The 15,705-nt window shown below is 39.5% G+C and overlaps 1 protein-coding gene and 1 pseudogene across 2 annotated transcripts; both read right to left on the reverse strand.

Moving 5' to 3' along the window:
• Positions 1 to 298: 298 nt before the first annotated feature.
• LOC308422052 (vomeronasal type-1 receptor 4-like) lies at positions 299 to 1,287 on the reverse strand (the record flags this gene model as incomplete). The annotated part of the gene is made up of 1 exon (XM_080918523.1): positions 299 to 1,287. The coding sequence occupies exon 1, from the start codon at positions 1,247 to 1,249 to the stop codon at positions 299 to 301; it is 951 nt and encodes a 316-aa protein (XP_080774649.1). The 5' UTR covers positions 1,250 to 1,287.
• Positions 1,288 to 10,999: 9,712 nt separating this feature from the next.
• On the reverse strand, positions 11,000 to 11,862 carry LOC308422053 (vomeronasal type-1 receptor 4-like; annotated as a pseudogene). The gene has a single exon. The product of its transcript is annotated as a vomeronasal type-1 receptor 4-like (transcript).
• Between the last annotated feature and the right edge of the window lie 3,843 nt (positions 11,863 to 15,705).

Consider the following 15,705-nt stretch of genomic DNA (forward strand, 5'->3'; position numbering starts at 1 on the left):
TTGTGGGTCGTCAAGTATAAAATCTTGCATTCTAAAAAATACAGTTCTTATTTTGGGTAAGTGCGTGTCTTCTTGTGTTTCCCTTTGAAGGATGTACAAAGCTAGACTGCATGTTTGGAATAATTTTGGGGTAGTTTAGTGAGCATCCCTACCTACTTCCTAGAGCATGAACCAATCTTCAATTATCTAGCTCCAGTTATATATGAAAAAATCTATTTCACCAATCAGTTTATTGATGTGATACATTAGAAAGGCAAGGAAATGCCATTCCAGTGTATTTGTCCAGTGTATGATCCATTTAATCATAAAGAAATGGATATGAAAAGATATTTTCTGTGTTACAGGAGATGTAACAGGTCCTCGGAATATGGACATCCCAAATAATTAGGACAAACGGGCTGAGACCAGCATAGCCAAGTACTAACAGTGCTTTCATATTTGGTATTATGAAATTATTTGTCACTGTGGGACCTGTGTATAAAGAGAAAATGAAATCTGCCAAATAAAAGAGAAGGAAACAGGTCATGAGAGTGAGAACCCTCTGGGTAGCTCTTATCTCTGGCCTGGAATTGTTTGCAGACCTGGAGCTGTGAAGGTAGAGGACTCGCTTGTGGTGCTTATACAGATAGAGAGCCATGGACCCACTGCTCCAGCCCATGACACCCTGGAAAATGACATCACGAAGAGTCATGAGAGAGAGGAACAGCCACTTGACTGTGTGCCTGGATGGCAGCATAATGCAATACCCAGTAAACATGCCAATTACAGACCTGTTCATGCTACTGCCTGTGGTGATATAGTGCAGCAAGTAGGAGCTTATCAGAGAATTAAAGACCCAAAGAAGGAGGAGAAAGGCAAAAACATGCCATGGTGCCTGTGGTTTGAGCTTTGTCCAAAGGATGGTCTTGGGTCTGATGGTGACAGCCTGGACCACACTGAGGAGACAGGTGGTGCAGATGGAGAGCCCACGGGCAACCCTTTCTAGATAAACTAGAGTTTTACAGCCAACATCACCTAGAAAGTTTCTGATGTAAAAAAGTGTAACTATGTTTCTGACCCCTATGCAATAAATAATGATTATGTTTACAAAAGCCAAGTGGATGAGAATAACATGTATATTTTTGTTCTCAGGACCCATGATGAAAGCATACACGTGTCTCACAAATAAGGTGTTGTTTCCTAAAACTCCAAGTCCAATAAGTGAAATAAAAATTATTCTCTGGACGTGGTCACTCCAAATTATCTTCATGGTTAAACTAGGAAAAAAATGTGAGAAACACAAGGAAGTAAACATGGCCTGGCTCATGCCATTTGCTTTTCCATATTGAAAGGGACAGTGTGTTATATAAATGAACAGAGTTCTTTGCTACAGATGCCTGATTTTGTTCTTCGACCTTCTGTTTTTGGTTCCACTGACATGGAGATGATGATGATGATGATGAGGAGGATGATGATGACGACAATTGGTCATGACCATCATGCTGATGCCTTCTCAGCCTTCACAGAAACTAGTTCTTTGTATCATCCCTCTCTAAATATTTTTTCCATGAGAAATCCAAACAAAGGATGACATCCTTCAATTTCCAAGCCACGATATTTATGCATAGCCTTAGATGACTCCCTTCCCAGATCCTCCTCACAGTCCTGTACAGATTTATTTCTCAATAAGCACATTGCGCTAATAAAAAATTGTAGGTAATCCAAAGAAGGGCAATACTTCTTCAAACAGGATTGCTTTCCAAAATATATCATGTGACTTTTTTTGTCTCCAGCTCTGAACTGACCCTTGGCAGTAAGTAACACAGGAAAAGTAGTAGGCAGCACATATGCTCTCCTTGAGTGGGATGGTGGGAATCATTTTTGTTCTTTACCATCTTTCAGGTGGGATCCTATTAAACATTACCTACCCCAATACTTATGTGCTTTTCTGGACCATTCCCCAAAAACATTCTGTCAAGGAATCATCAACTCTCAGTTCTTGTTGGGCCAATAGGATGTGAAGTAGACTCAAGCCAGACAAGTCATGCCCCAAGTCCTTCTTCTGCAGGCGAGGACATGAACACAGGTCATGTTGGCTCAAGACAGACGTAGACCACACCCTCAAATATGTAGATAAGGGATTTCCAGGCCTTTATGCCAAGCCATAGGAAGCACCTATTGTCAGACTCTGAACCACCCCAAAACTGTATATATGAGGTCTGTCTGAAATTAAAGGTGTGCAGGAATTATTTCATCATCTGAGAACTTCTGTCATAAGAGCTGTAACACCACTCCTCTCCTGAATTTGCCACCTCAGGAAGCTCCCTGCACCCTGCGCCAGAGTATCAAGTTGTCTCAGCCCAGACCTGCTCAGCAGCAAAGGTGGTGGAACTGGTTTCCCCTTCTTTGCCTGGGCCCTCTCCCCTTTGCCTCAACCAATGAACCTAGTCGGACCCAGCAGTCATTCCTCCTTCCTGACCAGAGATCTCTGTGTGGTGCCTTCCTGGAACATAGCCCCACAAGCCCACTCAGTTTAGGCTTTGTTATTTTGGACTACAAACCAGAATGTCCTCAGTTCAGGTTACAGTTCTCAGTCTTTGGGGATAAATCCCACAGATAGTGCAGAAGCTGTGGGAGCAGGAGCTTCCTACTGAAGGCTGCACTGCAGGTGTCCTGTCCAAAATATCCTATAATTTTGATTTCTAAGGTTCAGCAAATTTAGCGATTTTTATCAATCAGTAATGCCCCATCCTACAAAGGACAAGTAATCTAACACCTCATACTGATTTGTGTATTTTTATACATGACAGCCATTTATTCTAATTCTGTTTAAAATTGAGATGAAGAAAAAATATAAATGTATTAGTTTTGCTTCTATTTTTACAATTTATAAATAACTTTATGTGGGGAACCTTAAGTATACTTGTCTTCCTCACTTTAGAATTTGATGCTGTTTATCAAATTTTTCTCTTCAGAATTACTCTCAGCTTCTTTTAAGCCCATGAAATACTGGATCTTACCTATGACAAGGGTACATATAATGAAATGATGGTACATGTAATGTTCTCTTTGTAATCGGATTTCCAGCCGTGATTCCTCATAGCTCACCACTGCCCACAGCTCACACACGAGTCTCCTACAGTTTCCCGAGCCCCCAGGACTGTGCTGTCTGCTAATCTGCTCATATCACCTCTGTGCTGAGAAAACCTGACACATGCTCTAGTACATCTGTGATCTTGTATTTTTAAGGAATCTTGAGATATCAATAATGCACATTAAAACAAGGAAGCTGGTTTCCTTTCCTGAATAGCCTCACTCCTGAGTACAAAAATAGTCCATTTTCATCTATTCAGAAATGGTCAGAGATAAATTTATATTTTACTTTTTTAATGCTAATCATTTTTTGTGTGACTGTTTGTTTTGTTTGCACATATGTCTGGGCACCACTTGTGTGCCTGGTGCCTGCAGAGGCCAGAGTAAGGTCTTGGATCCCTGAAACTGGAGTCACACATGGTTGTTAGCTGCCCAGTGGGTGCTGATAATTGAGTCTGGGAATTCTGCAAGAGCAGTGAGTGCTCTTACCCTTCAAGACTGCTCTTCAGTCCACAGATACATTTTAAATTCACTTTCACACACTTCTTACCTCCACCAGCTAGAACGCATCCATTCAGTCTGTGTTCAACCAGGTAAATGAGGGTCTGATGTGGTGGGAGGTCACACTGATTCTAGAAGCTTAAAGAACAGCACAGCTTTAGATAGAAATTTCAGGAGTCACCAGAACATGCTTTGTGACCACCCATATTGAATTAAAACTATAGATTTCCCAATTCATATATTCATCACATCGACTATATTATTTATTTGGCTTATTTAAAAACTATTTTTATACATAAATTATTATTAGAGTCAATGAACTAACATACTTGATACTTAGGGAAGTGCCCAGAATGTTTTAAACGTTAATTTTCTGAAGTAGATTGTTAGAGTTAGTAGGTAACCTCATGGCTGTATTAATCACATTTCTCATATTCTATGGTTTACATTAGGTTTAGAAAAAAAGAAATTCACAGTAAATAAAATTATGATAAGAAAGTAAGACTATTCTAACCACAAAGGACTGAAATCCCCATAAGTTACACATCGCAGATCAAAGTTCTCAGTCTTTGGAGGTAAATTACACAGATAGTGCAGACGCTGTGGGAGCAGGAGCTTCTACTCCAGGATGAACTGCAGCTGCCTCTGTCTCCCACCCCTGCCTGTCCTGTGTAGGGAGCAGCTCACTCCCTTGTGGACACTGAAACAGTTCTGGATTTCAGTTAGAGAATGATTGACCATCTTCTCCCTAAATCCTGCCACTGTCCTCTCTCTGAGTGACAGTCTGCATCCTTCTCCAGGACACATCAGCCTCCACAGGTTTCTTTCAATGTTAAAGAGCCCCATCCCCCATGACATGGCGGCACTCACCTGTGCAGTCTGTGCAGGGCTCAGGGTGGGTGTCCTCACAGCACAGCCAGACCCTGTTTATCAACCTCAAGTCCTTGTGCTCAAGCAAGGTGTCAAGGTGTCAGGATGTCCCACCAGGAGTTTGGCTTCATCAGGGGAACAGGCTCTTCTGTCTCCATCCCTGAGGACAGCTCTGCCTTCTCCCTGGTGCTCTGCCATTTGCTGAACCCAGAAACTTTCTGATCCTAATTGCAGTGTCTGAGTAAGGAGAAGGGTGATGCGCAGTGTCTGAGGGGAGCTGCCCTTTGGACTTATCTGCACTCTTGCCTCTCCCCCTCCATGTACCAGCTAAGCCAAGAAGTGCTTTTGAAGAAATTTCTGATAACCTGAAGTGATCACTTTCTGAATAATTTGAGCCTATTATTTAATAATAATACCAGATCATCGAGTACTACAGCCAAGAGCTGCCTTCAATATAATATTTAAGGTACAGTAATCAGAAGAATGTAGATCTGCTCTGTTCTCAGCATGGCTGTGAATGCCTGTTGAATGCTTTACAGTTGGTCCTGAGTATTTTTCTTTTCTTTTCTTTTTTATTTTTTGAGTATTTTTTTCTGATGCTATTTTTTTTAAACAGTTTTGTACAATATATTTTGATAAAATTATTTCCTTCTCCCATCACCTTGAATATTCTCCATTCCTCCCTGTGCACCTTATGTTTGCTTTTTGTATTATGCTTCCTCCCCCAAGAAAACCCCCAATGCTTAAAACCTGATAAAAGAAAATCAAAGGTATCAAATAATAAATCAAAGTGGGGGAAAAGCTGTATCAAAACAGACAAAAGCTCATAAAACAAAACCAAAAATAAAACAAATCATGGAGTTCACTTTGTGTTTGACAGCTATTCGTCGTCAGAGGACCTGCCCTAGAGTTTGGTTAGAGAGAAGTGAGTGTCTTTCTCTCCAGCAGTTACTATGTGCAAATAGGTTCTGTTTAATGATGGGACTTCATGTCTCCTTCCCTCTCTCAGTGCTGACCCTGGCTTACTTGAAGTTGTGTAGGTCTTGTGTGCTGCTATAGTTTGTGCTGGTTCATTTGAACATCAATCTTGATGTATTTAGAACACACTGTTCCCTCATAGAAGTCTGTCTTTTCCGTGTCTTCCAGCCTTTGTGCTCAACTCTTCTGAATGGATCCCTGGGCCTTGAGAGCTGGGAGTTGATAAAAACCTCCCATTCAGATCCCTTCTGGTGATTTGCAGATTATTTTTAAGTACTGTGAATGCTAGTTCAGAGTCATGAAGCTGCTGGTTGGGAACCAGTTTGACTTCTCTTCTTTGATGGGCATACATGTCTCTCTCAGCAAGGGCCTTACATTTGAGTTATAGAATATAATCAATAGCCTTGGCAATATTCTGTACATTTGGAGGAGGGTCAATAAGACACCTTTGGTCAATGACTCAACAAGATGCTACCCATTCTTGGCCTGGGAGGTTTCACTTATTGATATAAAATGTCTAGTGGGACGTTTTTCCCCCATTACATGGTGATTCATTTCCTTTTGTATACATGTATATCTTAGGAAGTTTGTGTAGTAGTAGGATTCTAGATGGCTTTTCCAAAGGACTTTAGTGTTTGTTGTCCCTCTCTACATTCTCTCCTTTACCCTTCTTTTTCATTTTCCTCCTGTTTCATCTTAATAATATTTATTCTGATTCTTTTCCTTGGTAAATCCCACTCTCTCTCCTAATCCCTAACTAGGCACCTGACATCTGTAGTGACATAGATTATAGTACATGTAGTGAAAGCTTAAGGGTTAACACCCGTATATAAGAGAAATCATGTAATAATTTTCCTTTAGTGTCTGGGTTACTTCAGTCAAATGATTGCTTCCAGCTCCATCTTTTTAAGTGTAAATTTAATTTTTCAACAATTGAATAATATTCCCCTCTGTAAACACCACATTTTCATTATGCATTCATCAGTGGATGGACATTTAGACAGTTTCCAATTTCTGGCTTTTATGAGTAGAGCAGCAGTGAGCATGAATAAGCAAGTGCTTCTTTAATAACCTGAACTTTGGATATATTTCATGCTTGGGGTACCTGGATCATAGGAAGATCAATTCTTAGCTTCCCGAGGAACCTCCACAGTGATCTCTGTAGTGACTCTATTAAGCGTGGACTCACATGAACAGTGAACAGTTGTTTCCTTTTCCTGGAATCCTCCCTGGAATGCAGTATTTTCATTGATCTTGGTCATTCCGACTGGAGTAAGATGAAATCTCATAGTAATGTTAATTCACATGCTTATGATAGCTAAGGATGTTGATCATTTCTTAAGTGTTTGTCATCCATTTGTTTTATCTTTTGAGACGTCTCTGTTTAGATTCATATTCTATTTTTAAATTGGGTTATTTGTTTGCTAGATGTCCAGGTTTTTGCCTGTGTTTTGTGTAATCTATATATTAACCCACTGTCAGACATATAATTGGTGAAGATCTTTTGCTGTTCTATAGCTTGCCACTTTGGCTGAGTGGTAGCGTCCCTTGGTACACAGAGCCTTTTAGTTTTATGAGGTTTCATTTATTAATTGTTGGTCTTAAATGTATGTGAGTCATGTTCAAAAGTCTTTTCCCGTATCAGTGATTCAAGCCTATTTCTTGCACTGTCATATACTAGATACAACATATCAGGTCTCATGTTGAGATCTTTTATTCATTTGGAGTGGAGTTTTTTTTTTTTTAAACTTTTATTAGTTCTTTGTGAACTTCCAGTCATGCACCCCAGCTCCACTCATCTTCCCTCTCCTGGTATCTACTCTCTACACATGCAATCTCCCTTGCAATAGATCAAAAATAAACTTGTGGAAACTGTCGTGTGTCACAGTGTGTCCCATAGTATGACTCATTGGTCTGGTATGAGGACTCTGGCTTTTGATTCAATCAATACAGGAACCTCACTGTGACTCCTTGAATGTCCTGTTGTTGTTCTGTGTCCTGAAGAGCCTATAGGTTTGGAGCTGTAGGACCAGCTTCTACCTGCACTCCAGCAGTTCACCAGTGGGGTAGATGTTGGGATGGGCCAACTCAAAGCCCTGGATCTAAGATGGTCAGCCTGCCTTTTTTTCCTGCTCTAATGCCCCCAGCACACCCTCAACCTCAGCAACCAGGGTCATCTCTACTGTGCTGCCCAGATAAGGAGCAAGGCCTGCTCTCCTTTGTTTCTCCAGTTTGTATCTTTGTCAAAACAGTGTTCACACCTGTGTAGACTTGTGTCTGAGTCTTCAGTTCAGTCTCATTGATCACCATGTCTGTTTTCATAACAATACCTCTTCTGTTTTATTACTATAGGGCTACGATACAACTTGAAATCTGGGAAGGTGACACCTTCTTCTGTGTTTATTACTCAGGATTTTTTTTAGCTATCCTGGCCCTTCAATTTTCATATGAAATTGAAGATTGCTTCTTTTATATTTTTGTGAAGAACTGTGCTAAAATTTGGGAGGGAGGCTGCATTGAATCTGTAAACTTGTTTTGTCAGGATTTTTCACAATATTAATTTTGTACAGCTATAAATATAGGGGTCTTTCCATTTTCTGATGTCTACTTAAATTTATTTCTTCATTGTCTTAAAGTTTTTATTTTATAAATCTTTCACTTAGAGTTAGCCTAAGATGTTTCTTAAGGCTACTGTGAAAAGTACTGTTTCTCTGATTTTTTTTCTCAATAGGTTTGTCTTTTATATATAAAAAAGCTACAAATTTTTGTGTGTTAGTTTTGTATCTTGCTACTTTGCTAAAAGTGTTCATCAGATAATCATATACAGACATTTCCTGGTAGAATATCTCTTATGTTCAAAATCATTAGACATATTGATTTATAATTTTTTAATTGTTAGATCTTTGTGTGGTTTTGGCTTCAGGACTATGGCAATTTCATAAAAAAGAATTAAGAAATGAAGCTGAGAGTTACATCCTGGTCTGAAGACACACACACACACACACACACACACACACACACACACACACACACAGAGAGAGAGAGAGAGAGAGAGAGAGAGAGAGAGAGAGAGAGAGAGAGAGAGAGAGAGAGAGTAGAAACTGGGCCAGATATAGTCCATTGAAACCTACTGAAACCTCCAAGCCCAACCCTGGTGACATACTTCCTCCAACAAGGCCACAGCTCCTAATACTGCTTTCACCTGGTTCTTTCCTGATAATTAATGACTCAAATATGAGCCTATGGGGGACATTCTCATTCTAACTACCACATTACTATTTTAGAACAAATATCTAAATACTATAAACAAATCCTTTGAGCTCCAAGTTTGGAAGATAATATCATTTGAATCCTTGTTTATCCTGACAAGGGACATTTGCAGCATTCTTGGATAGACCCTAATTGTTTTCTAACTCATTCCTTCTGTTCTTGTTTCATCTCGTCACATTTCCATCTTATAATTCCTAAAGCCAGAGGCTAAACTGATGCATCTTACCTATGTCCTATGCACAGACTTGGAAATGCATATCAAACATTAGAGGCGTTTCAACTTTCATTATGTCTCTGAGATTATATCTTTAAAATTTTTCCTCAGTTTATCTTCATGTGCATGTACTGGGCACACACATTTGTCATGGTGTGCATGTGGAAGCTGGAGGACTATTTTCAAGAATTACTTCTGCCCTTTTACTATATGGCTTCAGAATGGAAGTCAGGTTGCCAGGCTAGGCATACACATGCTTTCCTTGCTGAGCCGTCTTACTGGACCACTGCATCGATTCAGTTTTCCCTGCTGTCTTCTCATTGGTAAGCAAGTTGACTCCTAGTGTTGCCTTTTCCCTTCAAGTTTGTGTGTCTTTGTTTCACAACCTTAATATTTTCTGGGTTATATTTGAACCCCAAACTGATTTTGTGCTTTAGTATTAAATGCTGTTTTAGCTTCAATTCATTTATAGTCTAATAATTAGAGCCGAACCACCTAGAGATGTCTAAAACAGTCTCTTGTTGAAACACAGTGAAACTATCTACTAGGAGCAGCCTGGAGAGTACCTTTGAGATAGTAGGCTGCACGCATCCAAGAGGGCTGAGTTTGATTCTTCACATCTAAGGGAAACCTGGATTTGGTCTGTATATGTGGATGCTTTCTAAGGAAGATTACATGTCCAAAGGGAACAATTTGCTGCTGTGTATGGTCATAGGATTAAGGAAATCTGTGAATATTGAATCTGTAGTAATTTCTTTCAGCAAATTTTGTCATGATCTGAAATGAAATCACTCAGATCCCTGGTTGTCTTGGATACCACATTGTTTCAGAAATTCTGCAGTCACTTCTAAAGTTTCATCTGGCTTCACTCATATCTTATTTTTTATTGGAAATATATATAGATATATATTTAATTGAACAACTTTATTTTAAAAAACAAAGATAAATGTACAAATTTTAAGCATTTTTGCATAAAAGTATACGAATAGATTTTTGTCATTGCTTGGCTTTTTTTTAATAAGGTTTGATAGTGTGCATTAAGGTCTTACTAGTTACAATGAGCATAAAGTACATGTAAAACAGGATGTAACCTGAAATTAGTCAAAGTTTTCTTGGTGTGTAAGGATTGAGCATAATATTTTTTTCTTTTCTTTCTTTTTTTTTCTTGAACGTCACACAGTCTGTGAGTTGTTTCTGGGGTGTTCAGAGCTTTCTGGGGTTAGTATCCAATTATCAGTGACTGCATATTATGTCTGTTCTTTTGTGACTGGGTTATCTCGCTCAGGATGATATTCTCTAGATGCATTCATTTTCTTAAGAATTTCATAATATTGGATATATTTTATTTACATTTCAAATGTTATCCCCTTTCCCAGTTTTACCTCCATAAACCCCCATCACATACCCCGACTCCCTGCTTCTGTGAGGGTGCTCCCCGCTCACTCACTCCCTCCGGGCTCCTTGCCCTGACATTCCCTTATACTGGGGGCCTTGGCAGGATCAAGGGCTTCTCCTCCCATTGATTGATCCCAACCAACAATGATGATTGTAGTAAAACCAGTTTCAAAAACTTAATTAAGACCATTTTCTTGGTACTAGAGAGATGGCTTAATAGTTAAGAGTACTACCTGGTCTTTCAGAGGACTCAGGTTCAGTTCACAGCAACCATGTTTGGTTTGAGAACAATCTCTCTTACTCCAGTCAGTCAGAGGGCATTTGGTGGTGTCATCCAGATTCTACAGGTACCAGACATGGATGTACTGCACAGAAATAATTCAGGCCAACTATTTACATACAAAAAAGGAATACAAATATAAAAAAAAACTTTTAAAAACTCCCCTCAAAAGGGTAGCAAAATGGAGAATGAGGTTTTTATATTACAGTAACTTGATAAAACTACAGAGTTAATTAATAATTAATTTTCAGCTCAATACTTGAGTCTCCATGAATATAAGTAGATGCTTAAACTTCTTTGTGAGGTTTTATTGTATCCACAATATTGCGGAACTGAGAGTTTTTTTCATACTTATTGAACATACATTTTTGTATGAGACACACTTTTGCAGTTTCTCTCATGGCACATGTCAAAGTCCATCACTGAAGTAACACAAGGGGGCTAAACACTGCATAAACAAAGATCAGAGATTCTTGAATATTTATTATAAAGGAAATTTCCACTAAATAGGTACTTAAAATTATAGAAAAGGCACAATCTGTCCAGTAGAAGTAAACAAATGAAATATCAGAAGAAGGACACTTTGAGCAGCTCTCAGCTCAGGAGGAGTTCTGTAGAGAAGCTTGGAGTTCTGAAGGTAGAGGACCTGCTGGTGGTGCTTGTGGAGAAGAAACACCATGTAGCCACTGGCCCCTCCCATGGCACCCTGGAACACTGCATCTCTCAGGACCATGAGAGAGAGAACAATCCATTTTATTTTCTGACTTTCTAGTGTAAAAAAAATAACAATAGTTGTAATTATTCTAAAACTGTGATATATTCAGACCTGTTCTTGTGATAGGATGGATTAGGTTCACACTGATTAAAGCACCAAGAATTTAAAAGAATGAGAAGAATGGAAGGATGTGCCATGCAGATTTTGTCCTGAGCATCCTCCACCCAGATGCTCTGGGACTGATACTGATGGCCTGGACCACAGTGAGGAGACTGCTGGTGCAGATGGAGAGGCCACGGGACACCCTCTCTAGGTAAACAATGATCTTACAGCCTATGTCATCTAGGAAGTTTCTCAAACCCAAAGCTGCTATTGTCTATGTCAGTCTTTTGCAAGAAGGAATATGATCTTTGTAAAAGCCAAGTGGATGAGAATCAGGTCTATGAGTTTATTCTCAGGGCCTCCCCATGAACTGAACGTATAATTCACAGAAACAGATGTGTTCTCCAGAATGCTAACCATAGTCATGAAGAGGAAAACCATTTTCTCAATAAACTTCAAAACCATTTCTACTTCCTATGTAGAAAAATGTGTATCTAGGATGAAAAGACCTTTTCCAGAAAGCAACAGTAATGCTAGACATGGATCTGAACAGCACACTCTGCACCGTGGCATTTTCTGCTGTTCAAGTGGCAGCGTTGGGCACATGCCATGTCCCAGATTTGGTTCCTCAATCTCCCCGTTTTTCTGTACCCTGGCATATTGCGTGTGCTCTTGCAGGTGAGTTTAACTGTTATTCAACATCTAAAGCTTTAAAAGGAATATGTTTTTCCTTTACACTAGCAAAACTGACTTGTTTAACTTTGTGTGTGTGTATGTATGTCTGAATGTGTGCCTGAATTATCTGAGATAATTTTCAGTATAGCTGAATTGCACTCCAATTTCTCCAATCAAACTTTCTTCATTAAAAAAAATTTTTTTTCTGCTCATTTCATCATATTTGCCATCCAACTTCCAAAGTCTGAGGCTCCTTGTTTGGATCTTGGTCAGATTAAACATTTCTATATTTCACTTGGCTATAAATCTTTATGACTACAATTTCTACATCATAATATTTAAAAAATTTTATACTGACCACTTGTAGCTGTAAATATTAAAAAGATGTCTTATCTCATTATCAGCCCCCGTGGTCTCCTCGGAAGCCAAGCTGAGATCATGGACTCTGTCACTCGGTCCACAAGCCGCATTCTCAAGGGGATTCCTTTCCTAGGAGGTTCACTCCACCAGCCCTGTTACTTCTGTCCTCAGTGGATATGACCATTACAGCATATTCCATCTCTCCATTTTCTAGCACAAACATAACTAAAGCCTGATCGCTTTTCATGGTTGTTTTATATATTAAATTCTCAACACACAAACTCTCTACACATTAAGATTATATCCAATAGACAGACATACAATCTGCCCTTCTATATGAGATAAAAGACCTATAGAATCTTTTAAACTATTCATATACCTATTGCCAAATACGTCCACCTGGATCTAGGTCACCCTTCTCCAGCTTTATCTTGATTCCCTCCACCCCCTCTTTTGTTTTCCTACCTTTTCTTCGCCTACCTCTCCACTGTCCAAACATGTGTCACATTAACACCAATCTACAACCATTCTGTGATTTCATTCCATATAAATATTCATTAGTTATTTTTAAATGTAGACCTCAATGACAATTCAATTTGAATAACCATTCCAGACACGGCCTGCAGTTATGGCTGAATCACTAAAAGATATGCTGAAAATTTCATGTAACCCTACCTTGTAGTCAGGGTAGGTGTCTAGCACAACCCTGTGGTGCTTTCTAGGAAAAAGGGGTAGGAGAGAGCTGTCATCACAGTGGATGACTTCACAGCATCTGTGACTCCAGTGAGTGATCTCAAGCCATCTAAGGGAGCAAAGAGCAGCTCTGGACCAGGGGACAATGATGAGGTGAACAGGAAAATTGGATTAATGACATGTTATGTGCTGCCATGAGAAGTTTTGAGTTCTGAGTCCTCAGTACCATCTGTACCTAACACAGTAGCTTGGACTTTATTTCTGTGAGCACAGATTCCAACATCTAAGAGGTCATGCTGCCATTTGCCTCTCTGGGGCTTTTTGAACAGCAGTTATGACACTTGGCTCTACATCCTGCTTTTCCTCTAACCTGTTTTCCAGGCAGGCTGCTTTGTTCTATAGCAGTCCTAAGTGCATCCAGAACACAGGCCTCAGCAAGATGCTATTCTTCATATTGGGAACCTCCATTCTCATTTCCCAGGGATGTATGCTAAGCTTTGGACATTTTTTTCTAGAATAAGAGGAGTGCAGATGCTTCAGTGGCTCCAAGGGCTTGTGTGATCTGAGTCCTTAGAGTACCTCTGTTTCCCCTCTCCTTCCTGCTAAACCCACAGGATTATTTAAATATCTGTGTCCTGATGATCTCACAGGTGACCTACATGACCCCAATTCAGGTCCAGGTGGTGCCTCACTCTGGAAATGTCAGTCATTACCTTTCTTTCTTTTTTTTAACTTTAATTTAAAAAACAAAGATAAAAGAAAAAAATTTAAAGTTTTTTGCATAAATGTATACAAATAAAATTGTGTAAGTGCTTGGCTCCCCCCCCCCCTTTTTAAAGGTTTGTTACTCTGCATTAAGGTCTTACTAGTTACAATGAGCAAAAAGTACATGTAAACAGGATGTAACCTGGAATTAGTCAACGTTTTCTTGGTGTGTAAGGATTGAGCATGACTTTTTTTTTCTTTTTTTTCTTGAACTTTACACACTCTGTGAGTTGTTTCTGGGGCAGTCCGAGCCTCTGGGGTTAGTATCCCAATATCAGTGACTGCATATTATGTCTGTTCTTTTGTGACTGGGTTATCTCACTCAGGATGATATTCTCTAGATACAACCATTTTCTTAAGAATTTGGTTAAGTCATTGTTTCTGATGGCTGAGTAGTACTCCATTGTGAAAATGTACCACAATTTTTGTATCCATTAATCTACTGAAGAACATCTGGGTTCTTTCCAGCTTCTGGCTATTATAAATAGAGCTGCTATGAACATTGTGGTGCATGTATCTTTGTTGTATACTGGAGTGTCTCTGGAGTATATGCCCAGAAGTGGAATAGCTGGATCTTCAGGTAGTACTAGGTCGGATTTTCTGAGGAATGGCCAGACTGATTTCCAGAGTGGTTGTATCAGTTTACAACCCCACCAACAGTGGAGAAGTGTTCCTCTTTCTCCGCAGCCTCGCCAGCATCTGCTGTCATCTGAGTTTTGGATCTTAGCCAATCTGACTGGAGTGAGGTGGAATCTTAGGGTTGTTTTGATTTGCATTTCCCTGATGGCTAAGGATGTCGAGCACTTCCTCAGATGTTTCTCGGCCATTCGGTGTTCCTCAACTGAAAATGATTTGTTTAGCTCTGTACTCCATTTTTTAATAGGGTTGTTTGATTCTCTGGTGTCTAGCATTTTGAGTTCTTTGCATACCTTGGATATTAGGCCTCTATCTGATGTGGAGTTGGTAAAGATCTTTTCCCATTCTGTTGGCTGCCGTTTTGTTTTCTTGACAATGTCTTTAGCCTTACAGAAACTTTTCAATCTCATTAAGTCCAATTTGTTAATCTTTGACCTTAGATCTTGAGCCATTGGTGTTCAGTTCAGGCAATTTTCTCCTGTGCCTATGTGTTCTAAGGTTATCCCTACTTTCTCATCTAATAGATTCAGTGTACCTGGATTAATGTGGAGATCTTTAATCCCTTTCCACTTGAGCTTTGTACAGGATATAAGAAAGGGTCTATTTTCATTCTTCTGCATGCTGAATGCCAGTTGGACCAACACCATTTGTTGAATAGGCTGTCTTTTTTTCTATTGAATGTTTAAAGCTCCTTTGTCAAAAATCAGGTGACCATATAAGTGAGGGCTCATTTCTGGATCTTCTATTCTATTCCATTGATCCATGTGCCTATCTCTGTACCAGTACCATGCAGTTTTTAGCACAATTGCCTTGTAACATAGCTTGAGGTCAGGGATAGTGATTCCCGCAGATGTTTTCTTGTTGTTGAGGATGGATTTCGCTATTTTAGGCCTTTTTGTTATTCCAGATGAAATTGCACATTGATCTTTCCAACTCAGTGAAGACCTGGGTTGGAATTTTGATGGGGATTGCATTGAATCTGTGGTTTGCTTTTGGTTAGATGGCCATTTTTAAAATGTTGATCCTTCCAATCCATGAGCGTGGGAGATCTTTCCATTTTCTGAGATCTTCCTTGATTTCCTTCTTTAGAGATTTGAAGTTCTTGTCATACAGGTCCTTTACTTGCTTAGTTAGAGTCACACCAAAGTATTTCATAGTTTTTGTGACTATTGTGAAGGG

This window comes from Micromys minutus, assembly GCF_963924665.1.
Source record: "Micromys minutus genome assembly, chromosome: 6".
NCBI classification, from domain to species: Eukaryota; Metazoa; Chordata; class Mammalia; order Rodentia; family Muridae; genus Micromys; species Micromys minutus.